The 19,716-nt window shown below is 36.9% G+C and overlaps 1 protein-coding gene across 1 annotated transcript in view; it reads left to right on the forward strand.

Moving 5' to 3' along the window:
• LOC126184555 (sodium-dependent transporter bedraggled) overlaps nt 1-11,309 on the forward strand; it is a 745,492-nt gene extending 734,183 nt beyond the window's left edge. Inside the window, exons 19-20 of the mRNA XM_049926982.1 lie at nt 1,264-1,451; nt 10,550-11,309. Of these exons, the coding sequence (XP_049782939.1) occupies nt 1,264-1,451; nt 10,550-10,901 (540 nt within the window). The 3' untranslated portion in view covers nt 10,902-11,309. The remainder of the gene's footprint in view (nt 1-1,263; nt 1,452-10,549) is intronic.
• Nucleotides 11,310-19,716: the final 8,407 nt, after the last annotated feature.

Genomic DNA, 19,716 nt, shown 5'->3' on the forward strand with positions numbered 1-19,716 from the left:
TCAAAAAGTAGAACTATTAATGAAATTGAATTATCTTAGCATAGAGGACTGTAGATCAGGTATTAAAGTAAAACATCAAAGATAAGTCACTCATAGATATTTTGTTATGAATTTTGAGACTGTTCTTAGTAACACAGACTTCAGAGTATGTCTTGGAGTACTGGTTACAAAGTGCTGTGTATGGTTGGTATTGTTATACATTATGGAAAATTGGGTATTAAAAGTTTGCAGCATGAAAAAGTTAGCAGCATCTGAGATGTGGATAAACTGTTGACTCCTCAGACTCTCATTGACAGCATGAGATTATATTTTGCAACAATTAAATAAAAATTTAGAGTTGATTGAGGGAACAAAAACTGCTTATTTGACAATCTCATTACAAAATCCAAAGTATCAGCTACTGCAATTGGTCATAAAAGGAAAACTGGAAGAGTAGGATCTGGAAGATGATGTTATGGCTGCAGAGAATCTGTTAGTGGAAAGGATTAAAAACAACAAACTTCCTCACATGCCCATGGTTTGGGATGTGTTGTATGGTCACAATCCAGTAATAGATACACTATTAAAGTAATATATTACTCCTCTTGTCTCCCAAATTTCATTTGATGTTTTACTGTTCTTCTTATTACAACATTACTCATCCAGGAGTGTTAAACAGTAATACTGGCTGTGGAAGTATATTAACCAAGTCATTAAAAATTCATACCTTGTGATTGTGGTTGTTCTTTTATTGGATGGAGAGCATCCTATGATAAGCTCTATGCTTTTTTTTCCATTCTGTCAGTATACATAAGTTATCTTCATAACTTTTTTCATTGTTTAGACTATTTTTCTACAGTATTAAATTTTGTTGAGCAAATATGTCACTGAAAATGTAATTCAAATGAGAATCACCAAATTTGCTTTGCTATGGAGGGTTCTTTACGTATGTGGTATAGTCATAAAATTCTTTGGGAAATCTTTTCCACTCAAATTGAATTGGTAGTGTTTAAAATCACTTTAGTACTACTAAACACTTGCTTCTTAGTAACAGAGCTGCTCTTACTTTACAGAAGTCCACGTAAGTGATACTGACTGTTTGACTTTTTCTTTATGCACTGTACAAGTTCTGAAGTTTGTATTGTGGTAATTTCACTTTGAAATCAATAACAACATTCCAAAAATTGTTTTCCATATATTTTGACATGTATTATTTATGACATTTTGTGTTTTATGGTTTAAGTTAATAACAAGCACTTAAATTTAAAAAAAATTATATTTCAGAGAATCCGATTACTTTACCGCCCACCAGTAGATGCAGAAGAGGGTCATGACAGCACCCATTCTACAAATAATGTTACCACAACTAGCACTACCAACATCATATCTTCACCTGTGCAAGAACCAGCTTTTGAGGATCCACCACCTAAATATACTCCTCCACCATCATATACTACAGCAACTGGAGCAAGGTAAGTTGCCAACTGTTACAGTTGTTTCACTGTCTATTTTATTTGATTTATATGATCTTGACATGTTTTTACACTCACGGAATATGATCAACAAGTATTTGCCTGTTTTATAACACACAAATAAAATGAACATTGCTTTATTAGTCTCTGTTCCACTTGTTACTAAAAAAGCTGTACATCTTTGACAACATTTTGTTTAGTATCACACTGAGAGGAACTGTGTGGTGTTTGGTGAAAAAAAATAACTTTTTTAAATAAAATTTAGTTAAATGAAAATATCTCTTCTGTATTATTTTCTACTGGATATTTGTTGTTTGTAGACTGGTTTGATGCAGCTCTACACATTACTCTATCCTGTGCAAGCCTATCCATCTCCAAGTAACTAATGCAATCTACATCCCTCTGAATCTGCTTAGTGTATTCTTCTCTTGGTCTCCCTCTACAATTTCTACCAATCAACTGATCCCTTCTGCTAGTCACGTTGTGCCACAAATTCCTCTTCACCCCAGTTCTATTCAGTACCTCCTCATTAGTTATGTGATCTACCCATCTAATCTTCAACATTCTTCTGTAGCACTACATCTTCTATTCTGTTCTTGTCTAAACTGTTTAGCGTCCATGTTTCACTTCCATACATGGCTACATTCCATACAAATACTTTCAGAAAAGACTTCCTGCCACTTAAATCTAATTTTATGTTGACAAATTTCTCTTCTTCAGAAATACTTCCCTTGCCTTGGCTAGTCTACATTTTATATCCTCTCTACTTTGATCATCAGCAGTTATTTTGCTGCCCAAATAGCAATGGATAGTATATTAAGTGTCTCATTTCCTTATCTAATTCCCTTGGCAACACCTGATTTAATTTGACCACATTCTATTACCCTTGTTTTTCTTTTGTTGATGTTCATCTTATATCCTCCTTTTGAGACACTGTCCATTCCATTCAACTGCTCTTCCAAGTCCTTTGCTGCCTCTGACAAAATGACAATGTCATCGGCAAACCTCAAGGTTTTTATTTCTTTGCCCTGGATTTTGATTCCTACTCCATTTTTTTCTTTTGTTTCCATCGGGGATAGACTAAAATACTGTCTCACTGCCTTCCCAACCACTGCATCCCTTTCATGCCCTTCGACTCTTATAACTGTCATCTGGTTTCTGTACAAATTATGCATAGCCTTTCACTCCTTGTATTTATAAACACAGAAAGTAATTATTTCTGGGCTGGAACCATAAATACAGGATTTAGTTGCTATAATGGATAGTATATTGGTTTCCGCAAAGTTCCTAAAACTGCAATGCAAACAGAATTAGTTGAAGAAGAATGAATCCTAAGTGAACAAAATATAGGCACCTTCAGATAGTTATTAGCTAAGGAAACATGGGATGTAGTATACAAGCACGGCAGTACAGGTGAACAATCCAACAGATTTGTGGAAATATGTACTAACTGCTATGAAGCTGCATTCCCAATGGAAAAATGCAGACTAAGGTCAAATAACAAAAACAAGTCTTGGGCAGCAGCTAGAATTATGATCTCCAACAAAAAAAAGTGAAAACCATATAATACTATAAAGATTCAGCAGATGGGCAATGAATTTCTTGCTTACTACAGAAAATACAAGACAATATTTTTAAAAAAGTAGATAAAGAAGCAAAAATGAAGGCCAGTGTCTTTCATATATAGTCTGCTGGAAATAAGACAAAAGCTATTTGAAAAGTTGTAAAATGACGGACAGGTAATGTCATTATCAATCTGTGTAAAGATGAAGAGACAATAAGAATCAAGAATAGTAGCAAATATCTGCAACAACTTTTTTTTAAAAGAATACTCCACCATTTGACTACATATTACTGTAATTTTCTTCTGAAAGGCATGTGCTAGTCTTGTTTACCTGCATTGGGCTGACTTTACCAGATATGACATGTTAATGATTTAAGAACATTTAGCATTGTACTAGATAACGGCATAAAAGCCAAAATCTAGTTTGTACAGAAGAAAATAGAAGAAAAAAAAATACATTAATATTCAGTGGTGTATTCTTTCAAAAAATAACTATATGACTGTGGTTTGGCACCGCTGAAAATCTTCAACAACTATTTTACAAATAAAAGTGGGCAACTAATCAGTAAGATTAATGCAAGTAACCAGAATGTAATAGCACCATCAATTAAATGTTCAAATGTGTGTGAAATTTTATGGGACTTAACTGCTAAGGTCATCAGTCCCTAAGCTTACACACTACGTAACCTAAATTATTATAAGAACAAACACACACACCCATGCCCGAGGGAGAACTCAAACCTCTGCCGGGATCAGCCACACAGTCCATGACTGTAGCGCCTTAGACTGCTCAGGTAATCCCGCGCAGCACATCAATTAAGATCAGCAGCTCTGCTGCCTCATTTGTCTGTACCCAATGACAGCAAAAGAAATTTAGATCATAAAAACTTTAAAAATGAAACAATCTTCAGGAGTATCAGTATATACCTGATAAAATAATAAGAAGGTGTTGTAAACTCATTGTAAAACCACTGGCACATTTATGCAATAGTTCACTGGAATCAGGGATTTTCCTTTTTTGTCTAAAACTTGTTAAATTGAAAGCAAGTGTACGAAAAAAGCAAACATAGAAGAAGGTGTCAGTTACAGGCCAGTTGCATTACTGTCCAGCTTCTCAAAAATTTTAGAGAATGTCTTCCACAAAAGATTAACAGGCTTCATGCAAAAACACCAAATTCTATCCACAGCATAACAAGGGTTTAGGAAGAACTGCTCAACCAGCACTGCTATCTATGAGTTCCTGGGTCAAATTTACCAGTAAATGGACAGTAGTGACTATATTACTGGTGTATGCCTTGACTTATTGAAGGCATTTGATGTTATAGATCATGGAGTACAGAGTCATTTTCTGGGGAATAGAATAGAAGTTCATTGTCTTGTAACATACAATTTCAAGGCATTGACTTAATGTACAGGAGACTCATCAGAACACAAAAACTGGTTTACAATTTGCCTTATAATACCAGTAATATAATACACGGTACTGAATAATTACTTAATTATGCAATTAATAATTTTTCTTCAGAAGTAACAAACTTTTAAAAATTAACAGTCCTATGTATCTGGTCTCTCCTGATCATATTTTCAGGTTGTCATTTATGAATTCTTCTACAGAATAGAACATTTCTGCACTAGTTTCTCATATAATGATTATTTCAGTGTTTCTAAATTTATGCTGAGCAATTCTCTTCCTTTCTTTTTGTTATAAATTTTCATACCCATATAACGTGGAGTTTGAGCTTAAAGTTTTAAATGGTGGGTGGGCAGCATAACATTATTTTGATTTCTGGTATGTATTCATGTTGAAAATGATTTGCTACAAATAAATCAGGGTTACTGTGTACAAAGATAATCAGCTCATATATGTATAGTGAGGGAATACTTAATATACTTAGATTTTTTAAGAGTGGGTGACACGGTTTTCTCCGTCCTACATTGTGCATATTTCTAATGATGGTTCTCTGAAGTTTTAGTATTCAACACACATGGTCTGAGTTACCCCAAAATACAATTCCATACCTTATTACTGACTCTACTTTTCGTATGTCCATGCTGGTATCATTGTACAATACCCTCATTGCAAATCCTAGGCTATTTAATTTATTTGCAAGGTACTGTATATGTGATCCCCATGGTAGATTTTTATCTAGTTGCATTCCTAGAAATTTCACACAGTTAGCTTCCTGCAAATTGTGGTTTCTGTGATTGACCTGAATATCATTTAATTTTGCTTGTTTTCTTTTAAACTGCATTAACTGAGTCTTTTCAATGTTTCATTTTAACCATTTAAATCAAACTAGGTATCCAATTTTTCTAAAGTATTTAATACAGTTTGTGGAATTTGATCAGTACTGTTACTTTCAATGATTAAACATGTCATCTGCAAATAAAACTGAGTGATATTCAATATTAAGTGGATGATCATTTGTGTAAAACAGAAACAGAATGGGACCTAAGACAGAACCTTGGGGTACTCCATGTGAAATGGTTTTCCATTTTGAAATATAAGTTCCTCTCTCTGATGATATAACCACTTTTTGTCTTCAGTTAGTTAGATAGGACTTAAACCATTCTAATACTGTGCTCTTAATTCCATACTTTTCCAGTTTGTAGAGTAGCGAGGAGTGATTCACACCATCAAAGGCCTTTGATAGGCCTCAAAAATTCCTGTGGCATGCAGTGGGTTGTCTACAGATGAGATTATTTTATCAATAAAATTATTTATAGCAGATATTGTGGTTTTGCCTTTTTGAAATCCATTCTGATTTTTTGAGATAATTTTAAATTTTTCTATGAAATTTTGAATTTGTATGGTGACTAACTTTTCAAATATTTTTGATAGTGATGGAAGAAGAGAGATTTGGGCAATATTTTCCAATATGTTCTTTTGTGCCTTTTTTGAATAGTGGCTTAACTAGTGTGTACTTCAGTGTGTCTGGAAAATAGCCTTCTTGAAGGGACTGATTTATTATTGTAGTTAGTGGTTGGGCAATTATTTTAGAGACTGTTTTTAATACTTTTGTTGGTATTCCATCTCATCCTGCTGATCTTTTACTTTTTAGTGAGAGTACTACATTTTCTATATATTTTACAGTAGTTTTGGTAAACGTACTGAAAAATTCTTCTTCAAATTACTCACTATTGAAGAAATTTAGCTTGTCTGGGTAATATTCTACATTAATGTTAGGTTTGTTTTAATTTATAAAAAAAATCATTAAATAATTCAGAAATTTGAGGAGGATTTACAATAGTTTTATCCTCCATCTTTATTTCAGAAATATCATGGCCACTACCTGCAGCACCTATTTCAACTTTGATCACTGACCATAATGCTTTTGATTTGTTTTCACTCTCCAATATAAACTGATTATTTGCCAGTTCTTTGGCTGCCTTTACAACTTTTTTAAAAATATTTTTGTAATCTTTTACATAGGTAACAAAATCTGGACTTCTGTTACGTTTTGGTTCCCTATGTGGCTGTCTTTTTCTTGCACTAGAGATTTTTATTCCTTCAGTAATCCACTTAACTTTATTTCCTACTTTTTAATGATTTACAATAAGGAGGAAAGTTTGATTAAAAACGTGAAGGAAGTTTGCCAAGAAATCAGCAAAATTTTCAGAGCAAGAAATACTAGGATCTATAGCCCACTCTACCTTATTTAATCTATGATAGAATAAGTTCTTTCTTTGCTGAACTGTCGTTTGGTGTAGGTTTTTTTCTGAGCAAGGTTCTATTGTTTTTGGTAACTCCATAAACAGAGTGCAATGATCAGAAAGTATTAAATCTAAACGAAACTTATTTGCCTCATTATAAGTGTAATTGAATATTATCTATACATGAGGCAAACATTTCATTTACTTGAGTAAAATCAGTGAAATTTGCACTGAAAGCCGATATTCGAATCATATCAGTGAATTATGTCGAGTTACTAGCTTCACTGGCAAGATCTATGTTGAAATCAGCAGTTATTACAACTCTTCTCTTGGTTTCTTTTTGAAGTTTTGGCAACAGACACTGGAATTTTGATAAAAAATGCTCAGTTATTTCTGTGCCTGGAATTCTATACACAGATAGAATTACAATATTTTGCCCTAACTCTACACAGCAGCTTTCAAATATATATTCTTCATTAAGAGAATCGAAATCGAATCTTGCTCTATATTCCATTGGGCTTTCCACAAGTATGCACGATCCTCCTCAAGTTAACTTACTCCTACAAAAGCTGCTGGCAACATTAAAATTATCAAGATTATTTAAGGATTTGGTACTATCCTTTATAAGCCAGTGTTCAGTCAAGTATACAACCTAGATATTTGGTATTTCTAACAAAATGATTTGCAGGACATTAAGTTTTGTTTCTCTGCCATTTGTGTAGTTAGAACTTAACCCGTTTATGTTCAAGTGCATTATGAACATATTGTTACTTTTTTTTAATATTCCTAATAGCATCTGTTTTGGAACACTTTTGTGTAATTTTGTTTCAACTTCGTTATCAGTTTTTACACCCCTATCTCTGCATACTAGTTTCCCTTACTAAGTATGATCTTACAAATATCACTATACATATTGCTGAATGTTGCTGATCCTAGCATGTTTGGATCTTGTCCTACACATTTACCACTGATAAATTTAAATGAATCCATGAAAACTGCACCAAGTCTGTTGCACTGCTATCTGATGTGATTGTTTAGCCTGTCTACTTATTTATCACTTACTGATCTTCTGTGCATGACACTACTAATAATTAACTTTGAAGCTGGTACACATTTTTTGCTGTCCAGATTAGATTTCTTGCTTCATTTACAATCTCTTCTTCACTGCTGTTTTGCAGTGAGGTTGTCCCCACGTGGATGAATACACCTTTATAGTTCTCATTGCAATGTCCCAGCGGGAATGCATTTTGTTTCATTATCTGCATGTTCTTGAGGTGATTATTTTAATTGATGTATACCCATCTCAGGCTGGACATCAATTTTGGTATTCGGTACTGCAACATTTTTAATTAGTGAATCGTCAATTATTAAGAAGTCATTTCCGGTACTTTGTTTGCTTCCCAAAACAGAGTTAAGCTGTTCATAATCCAAAAAAGAATCATAAGACTCATAGAAGGCACCACACACAGATTTTGTGCCACTCTTCATAAAACTGCAAATTTTCCCACTTATATTCCTGGATATACAGTGTGAACATTAATAAAACCAATAAACTCCAGGGATGGGTTCCTGACAGGAAACTGAGGAAAAAAGACCTGATGAACATGTGTCTGGAAATGGACAGTGTGTTTATGCAACAACAACAAATCATCTTGGAAACCCAGCTGCAGCGCATCAACATCACAACAGATGCTCAAAGTGGCCTCCATGAGATTGCAAGTGGTAGGGAAAGTAGCAGTGGTCATGCAGGATACACATAATTGTTCTTTCATTTACGCATGTTGATGGGTCACTTGCCTGGAGCTTGTGCTAGAGTTCATTTCAATATCCTGTAAAACTCAGTCCTCCATCTCTGGTATATGGACAGTCTGCCACCTCCCAGCATGTTCTTCCATCTGAAATGTTGTGTGATGTGGTTGGTGTCTATGAGGGTACTTGGTTTGGTATAGTCATGCTGCCTCTCAACCATTTCCATGGGCTTTGCCATACACAAACACCATCTCAGCTTGTTCCCAACATGAATAATGGACCATTCTGCTGCTTACAGTACATTGCATCAATCACACAGCCTGCAATGCACAAGGAACCCACAACATGTGGTCAGAGGAACTGTCATTTGTCAGTGTCATCTATTGCGACAACGATCCATTTCCAGACACATGTTGATAGGACCTTTTCTCCATCTTCCATCAGGTATCCATCCCTGTAGTTTGTCAGTTTTATTAATGTTCACTCTGTGTATGAAACTGTAGTATTCATAAATCAGTATGCCATGAAAAATTCTACACTCTTCCTCAAAAATATAAGTGTACACCCACAATACAAGGCAAAAAATGGATCGCCATATGCACCGAACAGAAACTAAGCTCTGCCAAAATGGCTTTCTACATGTCAGAGAAAAGATATTTAGATTGTGGAATTGTGTCTACCATATAGTCAGTAAACAAGATTACATGACTCAGGTTTACAGTGAAGGTATATCTAATTGACCATTGTTTCTACAGTCTGAAAGAGTTCTTTGATAAATAATAATGTACCAGTATTATCCACTGAAACAATAGTAGCATTGTAACCACTGAACCAATACTAATAATGTACCAATAATCTGTTTTGTAACCATAAGTAATTAATGATATTTTATAGTGGTGTCAAACATTTTCCCGTACATTCTATGTACATTCAAGATCTCATGGACAAATAAATACCAAATAGTAACAGACAAGAACAATAAGAGAACTTGAATGGATTTGTGCCTCATTGAAGCTCACAAATTATCAAAATAATGACAGTTAGTTGGTACAGAAACAGTGTACTAAATTTTGTGACAGCACAAAGAACATTATTTTCATTAAGTTCTAGAGCCTTGAATTGAGGATGAGAGACATGAAGTAGAATTCCACTTACTAAAAATGTTGACATTTTTGTATGCTACACTGTCGTGATTTCAGTTTTGCATAGCTATGCATGTTTGTCAAGCCCAATGTTTAGTTAGTTACTCTCCCATTCAATAAACATATTCATGAATGTGAGAAAGCCACTAAATGTTTGCATGGTTCATAAACAATGGATAATTTTGACATAAGTGAAGTCACTTTTCTGAAAGCAAGGGTTGAATTATTTAGTTTTCCAATGGCACCATTGATGGACAGTAAACCTCTTCATTATTTATTTTTAGTTTGTACGTTGTGCACAATACTGTAGGATATGTCAAATACATTACAGATATTTTTATGTATATGCACACTCCTTGATTCCAAAGTTCTCAAAAATTCTGGTCTTATTTGTCATATTTCTGTGGATTTAGATTAATGTGGCTTTTATAAGTTTTTGCTATCATTGGAAATGTTAAGTTTGTTAGAAAAATAAAGGTAGACTGTGAGTGATTCAGGTACACTGGAGAAATTTTTGTGGGTAGATCTAAGTGTTTTGTTTGTCAGTGGTGGGATCAAAGTGTGTGTAAATTAGCATGATGAGTCAGATTCTCACTGTTAGAGAAAAATATTAAATTACATAAGAACTTCACAGTCACTGTGGACCTAAGGCAATTACTAGTAATGACTAGGGCCACCACTGACTTGTTGTTGTAAAATCCTATTCCTCTGTTTACAGTGAATAGATAAATGTGTCTGGTCATAATGGCCAATTGTCCCAGTGAATAAGTGAGGTATGTCAGTGCCTCTTTCCTGTTCATTTCCACTGCATCTTATACATGAAATTGTACATCAATGTGGTTTCTGTGTTGTCAGTCTACACTTTCATGAATGACATACTTACTATCAATTATTATAATGCATTTAATCTTTTAAGTTATCGCCACTCATACTTTTTGTGTTAAATATTAAATATTGTGTTATACAGATCTTAATTCTTTGCTCAACAGAATTGCAAAGCTGTTAAGGCAAAGCTTCCGGCGTAGTGTGCGCAGAATCACACAAGCTCTGACTGACAGCAGCAACACCTCTGAGTTCCCTGCTGGGCCAAGGTCATTAGCAGCTGCAGTAACTGCATCATCCAGTAACAGTCAAGCCCCACCACCAGATTATGCTGCTGTGCTTGTGGAGATGAACTGCCCTGTTAATAGTGAGCCAAACATGAACCCCTCACAGTCCACCATGACAGCTGCCGAAGTTGTTAATGTCCTCAGAAGCAGTGTTCGAAGGCCAGTGCCGCGATCCCAGCAAGATAATGTTGAACCTGCAAAGGTGGAACGGCATTCAACTTCTCTGATATGATACCAAAGATGTGGTCTCAGTAACATTATCTGTGTCTCTTCAGACTTTTGTGTGTGTGTGTGTTTTCTTTTTTTTAGCCAAATTTAGATTAACTAAAGTTACTGTCATCTCTTGTACCTTCATTGTATTGATAACTGAATTTATAATTCAGATATCACTGTGTACTGATATATGTGGAACATATAGCAAATGTCAGTGTTTACTGAAAGTTCAGTCTTGGAGGACATTCACAGAGTCTGTGTGGTGTGTGTGTGTGTGTGTGTGTGTGTGTGTGTGTGTGTGTGTGTGTGTGTGTGTGTGTGTCTGTCCCATTCACTGATATTTTATTATGGATTTTATCCATGTATTGTACTTTTGGAAAAATTATGCGATGATGCGAAAATGATTTGTAATAAAACATAAATTCTTACTGGACAATGGTTATCTGTCATTTCTATCCTTCATCAAGTCTTCTTCAGTGAGCAGGAACAATCAAGAAAGAAACTCTAGTTACTATTAGTCATAAGGTAACAAGATGGACATTATATCAGTTACATAGAACATGATGATGCTCTGATAACTTGTGTACTAGAACCCAGTGTCTCATCATATGACACATTTGTATTAATCATGCACAGAAAAATATTTTAGCTCAGCACATACAGTTACAAATTATCACGTAAAGATGTTGCATGAAGATGTGGTCAGTAAAACTGAGCAGTAGTTGTGAAATAGAGTTTACAAATACTATAAGGTTCCAGAATGAAATTTTCACTCTGCAGCAGTGTGTGTGCTGAAGTCTGGAAGGTAGGAGATGAGGTACTGGTGGAAGTAAAGCTGTGAGGATGGGTCATGAGTCATGCTTGGGTAGCTCAGTTGATAGAGTACTTGCCCAGGAAAGGCAAAGACCCTGAATTTGAGTTTTGGTCTTTTGGTCCAACACACAGTTTTAATGTGCCAGGAAGTTTCATATCAGCACACACACACTGCTGCAGAGTAAAAGTTTGGTCCTGGAAACATCCCACAGACTGAGGCTAAGCCACATCCCCACAATGTCCTTTCTTCCAGAAGGTTTGCAGGAGAGCTGTGAAGCTTGGAAGGTAGGAGATGAGGTACTGGCAGAAGTAAAGCTGTGGGCATGTGTAGACGGGTTGTTTGTTGTGCTTGGGTAGCTCAGTTGGTAGAGCACTTGCCTGCAAAAGGCACAGGTCCAGAGTATGAGTCTTGGTCTGGCACACAGTTTTAATCTGCCAGGAAGTTTAATGCTGTAAGGTTACTCAAAAAGATTCACAAGTTTTTTTGTTATTTTTAATGTTCCATGTTGTGACATGTTTCAGGGTTATCCTGTCATCTGATGACTTGAGAAATAAACAAAATTTATTTTGCATATGGCAGATGTTCAAGAGTCGTACAATGATCATTACAATAAAACAACAGTAAAGAGTAATAAAATTTGTATCTCCGATACATATCGTAGCGCACATATGTATGACACGACTTTGACCAGTAATGTAGCGTCAATTGAAGCTGAAGCTTCATCAATTAAAAACTTAATGTCTACAAGAAACCTAACCAGCACAAGGGTAGAACTGTAGTGTCAAGCTAAACTGTCTGCACTGCTAATGTAACTTGCACGAAAGAACTGGAACAAAGCAGTTCCCTCAATTTTCTTTACCTACATATGAGAGTAGGTTCGAGTCTCTGACATTATTCTAGCAGATTCATGCCATCTGTGATCACAGAAAAGAGCATTTTTTAATTCACTGTTTCACAGGGTCACTAAGTTTCAGAAGATGAGGATGACAAGAATGAAGAAATTGACATCATTATTCAGATAGACCAGGCAAATAGCTACAAGGAAAGTGATATTAGAAAGATGGGTGAAAAAGAGTTTAGGAAAACAGAAAGCGAAAAGCCTATTACAGATGTTGATATGAAATACATATATCTACCATGTTATGGCTCATTATATGAAAAACTTGCAAATGCTTTCAGAAATCTTCACAGACAGCTAGGTTTCTGGACAAACAGAAAGTTAGGGCAACTGCTGCACTACAGTTTGGAGATGGGCAGAAGCAGGAAGTGGGGCATTATGTCGCAAGTGGGTCAGGTTGATGACACTATCTGCCAAGTAAGGAATAAGGTCTCAGTAGCAAGGAGGATGGAAAACCTGAAGCAAGACAAGCATATTCATTAGCTCGTAAAGCATGTCACAAGAAACTATCTATTTCATACGGGTACATAGCAAGGAGCGGCACAGCAGTTAACAGCCTGTTAAGTGAATGCAGCAGAATGAGGACACATTTAATCATTATGAATGGAGCTTTGTGTCATAGACTTATGCTAGCTCCTTTAAATACTCCAGCGCTTGTCACAAGAGGATCACCGGGATCGATGGCATTCACAGTAATAGCACTTGTCGATTCCATGATTATGACACTGTAGTAAATGTATGTGCTAGATGCTGTAGCACTGTCTATGAACTAGCTAAATATTTAATCAAGATTATAGCCTTCACCTGATGAACTTCATGCTACTCACTGCCTACCATCAACCAATGGAGAAACTGTCTTCTAACAACACCACATCACAGAATGCTGCCAGTACTGGACTTCAGTGTGAAAGCAAGCAACAGGGCCTCTTGGGATCCACATTTCTGTTCAGCACTCAGGCACCCTCAGGCGCTGAAACCTGCCAGGGATAGGGAGGAGATCAACTGACCACATGACTACCAACGTCAGGCACATCACAGATGGGTCATCAAGGGTCATTGTAGAATTTGGAGTGGAACCAAGTACGCTCCACAGCCAGCCCAAGAATCACTTTATGCTGGGCAGCCATCATCCCACTCGCCAGCAGCTGCCACATCGCCAGGGTCGCTGGCACTACCCCGCCTGGGCATGTAAACGCTGTGCTGACTTGACAGGTATCAGCTAGAATCCTACATACAGCTGAATTAGCGGCAGCTGAGGCTGCTGCAGAAGAATGATGACTTGTAAACAATTTAACAATATTTTACTGGTGTCATTGACGCTTCACAGGTTCCTAGCATCCATCCTAACTTCACACAGAGGTGACTCAAGTCAGCCCCCAGTAAACTGGAGCCAGAAGTTTGCACTTCGATGCCACAATCAGAGGATTTGGCACTGAAAGTGTTAGACTCCATGCCTGGAATTTGGAGACAGTGTTCTACATCTATGACAGTCACGCATTGCGACAGTAACTGCATGCAGTAAGCACAAAACATATATTTCTTTTACTTTGGTTGTGCTATAACAGAATTTTGGCATGGGCATGGGCATGTTGATGGGCAATCTGTATTCAAAGTATCTTTTGTGAAACCTATGGGACCTGTTGATTTATCAGAATTTAGATGAAATTGTAAAAGGACATATTTGCTACTAGGGAGATGTACTATCTGTAATTTATCAGATCATAGTGAACCATTTGCTAAATTCATACCAGTAACTTGTTATATTTGTAGACAGTATGCTCATGCAGCACACAAGTGTAGTGAGTTTCACTGGACAATGATCAGGCAAAGGAAGTAATTGAGTCTAGCTTCGTACACTGTAAGTAATATTTTTCTTCGGTGGTATATGTTGCTCTGTTTGAAGCATGTATTTTCAGTATAAAATTAAATTTGAAGTAATTTGCACAAAAATGCTAGGCACAATGTCAGCTAGTACTAGTGCAAGTATAACTGCTCTATGGAGCAAGTCCCATAATTGTAAGAGAAAAATGCTCAACAAAAGTCATGCCATAATGAATTGATGGTTCAGTTGCTGTCTTTGTGGGCTGTGCAATAGTTACAGTCATGTTCGAGTAAATTGAAATTGCCAGTAGCAGTGCCCCACTTTTCAGTAGGTCCATCAGTAGCTAACCTAATCACACCCTCCTCCAACAGAACAACAGAAGACGTAATGGTGTTTATTAATAATGTATTGGCTGCAGCCAGAATGAATAATTAGTCAGATGAAACTACTTTGCAGATGGCCAGTTTATGCCTTATGGGTGAAGCCGAGGCATACGTGATGTATCATGAAATGCCGAGCAATGCAAACACATTTGAACAACCAGCAGAAAGTTTGTGTGAGAAATATGTAAGCAGAATAATGCTAGGTTTCTTAGAGGGTGGTTTCACACAGAAGGCAAATGAGACTGTGGATACTTTTTCAGACAGCATCCATAAAGGAAGTGTGCAAATCTATGAGGTGACAGGGACTCTAAAAGTGGATCATGTCATACTTAGGGAGGCAGGAAACAGAGCTCTCGATATGTTTCTATCAGGAACTGCTGTGGAGTTTTTGCGAAGAGTACATGTGGAAAATCCAGACAATATGGCTACAGCACTATGTGTTGCCACACATTTACAGGAAACAGATGTTCCTACATGAGTATGAAATCTTAAGTGAATTTTTGCTTCTGAAAGACATTGTTAATGCTGTGGGAAGAAAGGGAAGTGAAGATGCAATGCAATCAACCACAATGTTACAGAAGTGGGCATTTTGGCCACAAGGCAGATGAGTGTTGGACTAGCAAGCAGAGTAACGAAAACAAGTAACGGAAAACTTTAAACATGAAGGGGGTGTTTCATCTGTTGGAGAACATTCCTAGTAAGTCAGAGTACTGCAGACACTAATGCAGAGATGGATTGTTGTTTAATGAGCTTTGTAAATGGTAAAAAGCATAAATTTTTAGTCGATACAGGTGCATGTGTATCTGTGATTAGTCTGGACCTTGTGGGTAGGAGAAGACTAGGAACTCAAAGATATAAATTACATGGAGTGGGAAATAATGACTTAATATCATTGGGGACAACAGTTTCATGAGCATATGGACATGATACCAACTGTGGGAGGAGGGTATTCTGTGATTCTCAGACTTGACTACGTGGACATGCATCATGCAAAAATTAATCTTTCACAGTGCACACTTGAACTTGGTGGGAACTTGTTTCTGATGAGTCCAACAGCTTTAATTATTTCAGTGTCACACGGTACACTGATTGCTAAGATATCACCAACTGAACAGTGTACATGTACATTAAATATAATTATGCATGACAAAGTACCTGTTGGTACAGGGAAGTTAATTTGCTTGTCTGTAGATGCCAACATGCCACAGCAGAGATTATTTGTGGCTGAGCCACTGCAAAACAATGAATCATTTGATGAAATACATTGTTTTACATTAAGAAGCATTGCACCCATTATCAATGTTAATGGGGAACTGATGACTCCGGTAAGCATTGACAACTTTGGGACAGATGAAGTGACTCTCTCTAAGGATGAACTAAAACAAGTTTAGAGATACTCAAGGATGAGGATATCAGTTGATAACAAGATGATCAAAGCATCAAACAAACTGTTAATTCATCTGTACTACATGCCAAGGCTCTACACTTGAGACGGTGAATGGGAAGCCATGGAAACTTTGTTGTTAGGACATTCTGATTTATTCATCATGTGGTCCACTACCAGCAACTCCTATCACACAACACCACATACCAACAGGTGATAATCAACCAGTCTATATGTAACCATACAGAATATCGAAACAGCTACAGCCACTAGTAGACAAATTTATAGATCAGCAATTATGTGAGGGTATTATCGAGCATAGTGATAGCCTGTGATCAGCAAATATTTTTATTATACCAAAAAAGTCAGATGACAATACTCGAAAATATAGATTTTGTTGCATCTACCATTAGTTGAATGCACAGACCAACGACAGCTTTCACAATACCTTCAGATCATTTCCAGTATTGAAGAATGCCATTTGGACTGAAAAATGCTCCAGCAGCTATTAGATGAGGTACTTCATGGATTAAAATCAAGAATCTTAACGGTATACATTGACAATACAGTTTTCTATTCAAGAACTACAGAAGATCGTGTTAAACATGTAGATGAATATCTGGTAGATTGAATACAGCACACCTTACACTTAGTGTGGAGAGCTGCCATTTTGATCAGACACAAATAAGTTAATTTGGACATATTGTCAGTCAAGATGGAGTAAGGACAGGTCCTCAACTTACTTCTGCCGTACATGATTTTCTGATGGCACAAACTATTTAACATTAGTCATCTACTGTATTATGCAATTATTGTTCTAAGTTTGCAAAGGGATTCACTGAAATTGCACAGCTGTTAACTATGTTACCACGAGAAGGTGTTCATTTTCGGTGGACAACATAGTGTCAAGAAGCATTTGAGAAGCTAAAGGAGATATTAACATGAGATCTTGCATGTGATGCAGCCAACAATCCTTTGGGCTTTATTTTATCTACATCTACATCGACATAGATACTACACAAGCCACTGTATGGTGGGCAGCAGAGGGCACCCTGTACCACTACTTGTCATTTCCTTTCCTAATCCATTCACAAATAGAGCCAAGGAAAAACCACTGCCTGTGTGCCTCCTATGAGCCCTAATTTCTTGTATCTTATCTTCGTGGTCCTTACGAGCAATATATGTCAGCAGCAGTAGAATCGTCTGGAAATCAAGTTCAGAAGATGGTTCTCCAAATTTTCTCAATAGCATTTCTCGAAAAGAATGGTACCTTCCCTCCAGGTATTCCCATTTGAGTTCCTGAAGCATCTCCATAACACTTACATGTTGTTCGAACCTACCAGTAACAAATCTAACAGTCCGTCTCTGAATTGCTTCAATGTCTTCCTTCAATCTGACCTGGTACAGATCCCAAACACTCGAGCTGTACTCAAGAATAGGTCGCACCAGTGTCCTATATGCGGTCTCTTTTACAGATGAACCTCACTTCCTAAAACTCTCCCAATAAACCAGATCCGACCAATTGTCTTCTGTATCACAGTTATCACTTGCTTGTTCCACCTCGAATCACTTTGCAATGTTATGCCCAGATATTTAATCGACGTGACTGTGTCAAACAGGAAACTAGTAATACTGTATCCAAACATTACAGGTTTGATATTCCTACTCATCCACATTAACTTACACTTTTCCACATTTTGGGCTAGCTGCCATTCATCACACCAACTGGAAATTTTGTCCAAGTCTCTTGTATCTCCCTACAGTCACTCAACTTTGACACCTTACCGTACACCACAGCACCATCAGCAGACAACCACAGATTGCTACCCACTCTGTCTGCCAAATCATTTATGTAAACAGAGAACAATAGCAGTCAATCACATTTCCCTCGGGCGCTACTGACGATACCCTTGTCTCTGATAAATACTCACCATCGAGGACAACATACTGGGTTCTATTACTTAAAAAGTCTTTGAGCCACTCTCATATCTGTGAACTTATACCACATTCTCGTACCTTTGTTAACAGCCTCCAATGAGGCACCATGTCAAATGCTTTCCAGAAATCTAGAAATATGGAATCTGCCTGTTGCCCTTCATCCATAGTTCCATGTGAGAAAAGGGCAAGCCAAGTTTCGCATGAGTGACGATTTCTAAAACCATGCTCATTCTTGCACATAAGCTTCTCAGTCTCAAGAAAGTTTATTATATTCGAACTGAGAATATGTTCAAGGATTCTGCAGCAAACAGAAGTTAGGCATATTGGTGTGTAATTTTTCGGGTCTGCTCTTTTGTCTTTCTTACATATTGGGGTCACCTGTATTTTTTTCCCAGTCACTTGGGACTTTGCACTGGGTGAGAGATTCATGATAAATGTAAACTAGATAAGGGGCCAATGCCGTAGAGTACACTTTGTAAAATTGAACTGGAATTCCATTTGGACCTAGTGATTTATTTGCATTCAGATCATTAGTTGTTTCTCTATGCCAGGTATTCTTATTACTGTGTTGTCCATAAGGGAGTCTGTCTGATGGTCAAATGATAATATTTTTGTATGATTGTCCTATGTGAACGATTTCTTGAACTTGAAATTTAAAACTTCGGCTTTTATTTTGATGTCTTCAACTGCCACACCAGATTGGTCAACAAGGGACTGAACTGTAGCCTTAGACCCATTCAGAGATTTTACATAATACCAGAATTTTCTCGGGTTCTCTGGCAGATCTTTTGCTAAGATGTGACATGGTAGTTGTTGTATACTTCAGGCACAGATCTTTCCAGAGATGCACAAATCTCTACTAACCTTCGCTTGTCATCATTTATGCATTCCCTTTTGAACAGAGTGTGCAACAGCCTCTCCTTCCTCAGCACCTGCCAAATTTCGTTATTAAACAATGGTGGATTTTTTTCCATCCTTTATACGCTTACTAGGCACATAACTCTCCAGACCCGAATTACAATCTGTGCAAACATTGCCCATTATTCCTCTACATCCATTTTACTGGAACTAACTTATGCCATTTCACTGTCTAAGGAGATGTTAATAACTGCTTATCTGCTCTATCTAGCAGAAACACTCTTCTAGCCTTCTTGACTGATTTATTAACTTCCGTAACCATAGTTGACATGATCGATAATCCCATTTCTATACCGACACTGTCAATAAGGTCTGGCCTATTTATAGCTGCAAGGTCAAAGATATTTCCATTTTGTGTGGGCTGCTGAGCTAGCTGCTCAAAAAAGTTTTCAGAAAACGTGTTCAGAAGTATCTTGCATGAATATCTGTCTGTACCCCCCGCAATGAATTCATAGACGTCCCAGTCTATACTTGGAAGGTTAAAGTCACCTCCAACCAGTATTGGGTATTTACGTGCTATTTACCATATATTTTCTTTGAATAACTCTAGAACTTTCACAGCATCCAACAATTAACTTGGTTTCATCTACATCTGTTATATGCAACCAGATGACTTCACTGTCACACTCAAATCCGACCTTAGCAGACACAATATTTTTTTCAACTGCAGTTTTAGG

The sequence above is a fragment of the Schistocerca cancellata genome, chromosome 4 (genome assembly GCF_023864275.1).
Source record: "Schistocerca cancellata isolate TAMUIC-IGC-003103 chromosome 4, iqSchCanc2.1, whole genome shotgun sequence".
In the NCBI taxonomy this organism is placed as follows: Eukaryota; Metazoa; Arthropoda; class Insecta; order Orthoptera; family Acrididae; genus Schistocerca; species Schistocerca cancellata.